At 34.3% G+C, this 5,631-nt stretch overlaps 1 protein-coding gene across 1 annotated transcript in view; it reads left to right on the top strand.

The window, feature by feature from the left end:
- The first annotated feature begins 1,051 nt into the window (after positions 1-1,051).
- Positions 1,052-5,631, top strand: part of LOC117329948 (calnexin-like) — a 30,707-nt gene continuing 26,127 nt past the window's right edge. Inside the window, exon 1 of the mRNA XM_033888180.1 lies at positions 1,052-1,318. Within this exon, the coding sequence (XP_033744071.1) occupies positions 1,052-1,318 (267 nt within the window). The remainder of the gene's footprint in view (positions 1,319-5,631) is intronic.

Below are 5,631 nucleotides of genomic sequence, written 5' to 3'. Positions count from 1 at the left end.
CAATGAATCATTAAATATACCAAGTTGGACAAATGCGTTAGGGGTTATAAGTACCAAAATTCGCAGAAATCAAGAGATCCCTCAAGAAACTGGCAAAAATATACATGGATTTCTAAATTGCAGTGGTGATTTTCAATACATTTTCTTCCTAAGACAATCAATGAATGTTGATTGATACGTATCAACATTCATTGGCTGTGTTACTTTTTTTCTTACATAAACCATACTTCCAACCAGAAGAAAATGTTTCGAAATATCCAAACAAACTACGGACAAAACATTGTCAAAGCAAAATGTACGAGCTTAGAAAAGAAGTTTGTGAAATACAGAAATCACCTGGTGCAAATGATATAGAGACTTGCATAAAACACCTTCAAGTCTAAATATCAGATGCCCATCAATACCTGAAATATCAAATTAATGAATAAATAAAACAAAACAGACAGATGTAATAGGAAAGAGTCAATATCAAAATAGACACATCGACACACTGACCGAACGCTTATCGAGTGATACAGTAGGGTATGTGAACATGAAACGGATAGGTGAACGATTATTTAAAAAGACCAAACAACGCCACTTGATTAGATTAAACCGTCTTGTAGAGAAATGAACACAAAGTAATAAAAATACAGATATAGATCTGAATGATTCTACGCTGAAAAAATTGGTAGTTGATATAATATAATATCTAACAGCGAGCTCAACAATAGCGAGAGAACTTTACTCGTTAACGGTATATGCAAAGGTTCCAGATACAATCCCAGTTGTCGTTTTAATATATCCACAGAGCAGGCAGGAACTCTGCAAAGGCTTATCAATTTAGATGCAAGGTGACGGCGGTTTTGAAATCAACAAAACTGCCACTGAGCAACATAACAAAAGAAGAAAGAGATTCACTACAAAATTTATCTATGATGAATTAATTACACACGATGTTGTATCTCTGTCCACCAACACACCCATCCACGAATCAATCAGAATCTTCTAGAACCGCCTAGAATCCGACTGATCGTGGCAGAAGAATACAATCCTCCAGATTCAGAACATAATGGAATTGCTGGAGTTTGCTGTGATTACAACAACATATTCCAGTTTTCGAGGCAATCTTTATCAGCAACGCTTCGGCACTGTCATGGGGAGCCCAATGTCACTTATTGTGGCAAAGTTGCTAATAGAACATCTGGAGCAAGACGCGAAAGCCATAGCACCTATAGAATGCAAGCTGAGTTTATGGAAACGGTGCGTTGATAACATACTTGAGATAATCAAGAAGGGGTCACAGAAGAAGCTGACGGCCCACATCAATACCATTGATGCCAGTCCGTCCGGTTAAAGTTTTGGTTAAAGTTTTATAATGGCACACCATTCACTTAATAATGATATTAGGATGCTGATTCTTTGCATAGAGGTTCTTTGGGTGTGTGGCATTACCTTTGTTCAGTAATTTTTTTTCATTTTTTCATTTTTTTTTCCATATTATGGACTTAACTGTTTTCTCTGTATTCTTGAGGTTAAATTTTGTAATTGGTCTCCATTGACTTAATAATGATATTACTACTATGCTGTGCTATGCAGAATCATGGTTATATTTCAATCCAAGGCTGTTATTACACATTTCACTTTAAATTCACTTTAGATTCTTTTACTCTGTACAGTACACATACCTAAAGAATACCTGAATATCTTTTAGGGGCAGGACACATTGGTTATTCAACCCAATATAGTTGAATTTGCACATTGTTTGGAATGAACTTATTTTCATAAAATGATCATGTTTCAGTTTTGGCTAAACTTTTTTTACTCAAATTTGGCTAAAGTTTTAACTTGAGGGCACCGGTAGGGGACATGTATTGGTTTAGCAATACTCACAGAATGCTTGTTAATTAAAGAAGTCATCTGGATACGCCGCAACGGGGCAGTACTAAATTGAGAGGAGGGGGCGGGGGCACATAGACTTTCATACATATATGTCCAGGTATACAGCAATGAGTAAGAAGAGATATTACTATAGCATAGTATTGTACACTGCTTAGCCGAAATCGACATCGATCTTCGAGTTTAGAAAACAACTCGTACACGCTTTCAGCTTTGTGTTCACATGTTGGTCATTTGTTTCATGAAAGTGACAGTGTACATACCATAAAAGTCATCGAAAACGACACGTTTAAACATTCATTGGTTGTGTCACAAAATTCTTACATAAACTACAAGTGGTTACTGATGTAGTAACAATTCAGATGAAAATGGTCTTAAGGAGTGTTACAGTAGTTTATATTTCATATGGGATTATGAAACGAGTCTAAAAACGTTTTGATTCAGCGAACTATAAGAACGATTTGAACTTAATTGGTACATTTGTAAAAATATTACACGGGCAAAGTCATCTGTTAGATCTCCTAATATAACCAAAACTCTTGTTACATTCTATTGGACAATGTTGCGAGAGGAATGTTAACTTTACTTGCAGCTTATTCGAATATTTTATTTTATTTTATTTTCAAAATGTGCTTACTCTGTCATGGTTATTTTCTTTGGTTCCGTACATTTGATATTGATTCATCTATTTTGTCACAACATATCAGAATAACTCTTGTAGATGGTTACTACACCACCATTGCTTCAAAAAGCATTACATCTGTAATCAGAAACTCGGTCACAGTGTTGTGTAAGTTTTGTAAAGGGACATCATGCGACCAAGGTCGTGTAGTCAACAATTGCAGGGCAAAATACGACAATCTCCGGCAGCCATTTGTTGAACAACCGAACAAGTGAAAAATTAAGATCTGTAGGAGATGCAGTCAAAAAAACGAAATGCTTTATACATGCATGTATACACATGGGAAACTTTTTAAAGCAAATTGTGTCGATGTTGACGAAGTAGATAACAATGTTTGATGTTTTCTTTGTAGTTATTTGTTCACACAACAGATAGCATTCCATAAACTTTATCTAAACCATTTATAAGGGAGCAATTTGTCCCTTGGTGTTTACCATTCTTAAAGCTGATTCATACATCTTTAAATGGTCCCTGCCTTTTATTGTTTTCTGTACCTTGGTTTAGTTCGGAAATCTCTTCAATTCCTTGATGACTTTTTATACCATAATGTGTTTCGATGTTAAGTGGGGCGGATTTTTATTGTTCCTCCCTGTGGTAACCTAGTTGATAGAGCTTTTGTACCGATCTTATTTCACTGATCTATTTAATTATTCAAAGGCTACTATGACATGAAGCTTTGTTTTGCGAAACTTTTTACTGTTTAGATAATTGCTGTATGACTCGTTAACGTGTCGCCATATGTCTCCAAAAATTACAATATTTATTCCTATAATAATTAAGCATCGTGCAAACTTGCCTATGTGATATATAATATTGTTACCATAGGTTCCACGGTGTCGCACTCAATGAAACAAAGCAACAGTATATGTTCAAGCTTTTCAGGTTTTTGTGCAAAAGGTTCCTTCCAAAAATCGGTCATTATAGATTAGGACCTGTTGGCTATACCAAGGGTAAATAACTGATTTTCACGTTAATGGGCCAAACAAAAACATTCATTATTACCATATTTTCCATTGATATATGCATCCACACTAACCCCACTGTTGGCATCGTTGGTAGTACAAATTTCGTTGCATCCAATATATATTGACTTAATATTTCGTCACTTACCTATGCTGTTAATTGTTTTTTTTTCTTATGTTAACATTATTCCTTTTTAACTTTTAAATGCAAATGGAAAAGGATTTGGTATTTTTATGTTTCCCTTCTTAATCATGGTTCATTCTTTGCACAGAGAATGTGCATTGAAATTTCAAAAATCAATTGATACTTCCATATGGTCGAAATTGTACAAGAAATTGCATTTTTACCAACAATTTTAAAACATAATTGATGCTGTTTAAATGATCACGGTTCATGAGAAGGTGGTTTTAATAAAGAGAATTACAGCTGTTTCAGTTTTTGGTTATTTTCTTATCTTTTCTATACATTAAGTATGTCGAGAACCATGTTAAAAACATGATTTATCATCGAATCTCGAAAAAATATGCATAGAACGCGAAAAACACCGTTTTGCTGCTTTGCCCAGATGCATATTGAAGGAGTATGCATTTTATTTACAGTGACGCAGAAGATATGCTAGTAAAAATGCACCTATGTTCGAGGTAAACATGATGATGAGTGAGAATATATTGTTTTGTTCAATAAGAAATTGTATACATTGATATATGTTATTTGAAATTGTAACAAATGATGAATGTCCTTGCGAGTACTCGACATTACTGGAATGCATGTATTCCTCTGGTCTGGAAGTAAATCATTATCAAGTGATGCTTTCACTTGTTTGAATCTATTGCGACTGACTATGACTTATTTTGTGTTTGTCAATATACAATGCCACTTCCAGTTCGATTTAAGGCTATATTTTTGCGGAGTTCTTTAATTCATATGTAAGCAACGAAGGCATTGCCAAGTGGCTATGAAAACAAAGAACCTACTCAAGAAGCATTCAATTATCGATATTGTTCAGCACAAACTTTTGATTAGAGTAAAATACCTGCTATAACCATTCGGATTCATGGAAAAAGATGTATCCTGGAAAATTGCTATGTTTTCCTTGAAAACTCCTGTAATATTACCAAGTCTTATTTGCAGAAGTGGTTAAAGGTATTTACATAAAAAATATACATAGGACATTTTTGATCCACATCAATACATCAAATAATCATGTTTATATAGTGAGATGCTATCCGACAAAAAACAGAGAACACCGAAGTATCAACAAAACCGTAATCCGAACTCGAAATCCATATAACCAGGGTCAACATGTGATGACCAGAGAATACGACCAGGTGTTCCGGAAGAGTAAGCATCTTCTGATTATGAAAATATGTAAATATGATAGAATTTCTAAAGCATTAACAACATCATCCATCATTTTATCATGACTTAAATATAAACATTGACATACTAGTAAAAATGCAGAATTGTTACACAATTTTCACAATACATCGAGTGTTTAAACAATTATAAAAGGTCCCATGAATGCTGCTGGTATATATGCTTAGTGCTCAAGCGTAATATAGGGTTTATTCCTGGATCGCTATGAATACAAGCATATCTCTTTATTCCACTGCGTGTATTTACATTAGCTCTCCATCATATTAAATAGAATCATACGAACATATATTTATGACATCTCCTATATAATCTTTGTATTTGGTGACATCCACCTAATGGCCATCTCCTATATATTCTTTGTATTTGGTTACATCCACCTAATGGCCATCTCCTATATATTCTTTGTATTTGGTGACATCCACCTAATGGACATCTCCTATATATTCTTTGTATTTGGTTACATCCACCTAATGGCCATCTCCTATATAATTGTTTGTATTTGGTGACATCCACCTAATGGCCATCTCCTATATAATCTTTGTATTTGGTGACATCCACCTAATGGCCATCTCCTATATAATCTTTGTATTTGGTGACATCCACCTAATGGACATCTCCTATATATTCTTTGTATTTGGTTACATCCACCTAATGGCCATCTCCTATATAATCTTTGTATTTGGTGACATCCACCTAATGGACATCTCCTATATATTCTTTGTATTTGGTTA

This window comes from Pecten maximus, chromosome 6 (assembly GCF_902652985.1).
Source record: "Pecten maximus chromosome 6, xPecMax1.1, whole genome shotgun sequence".
Lineage (NCBI taxonomy): Eukaryota > Metazoa > Mollusca > Bivalvia > Pectinida > Pectinidae > Pecten > Pecten maximus.
Note: the sequence above shows the minus strand (reverse complement) of the source record. Positions and strands in the feature narration are given on the sequence as shown.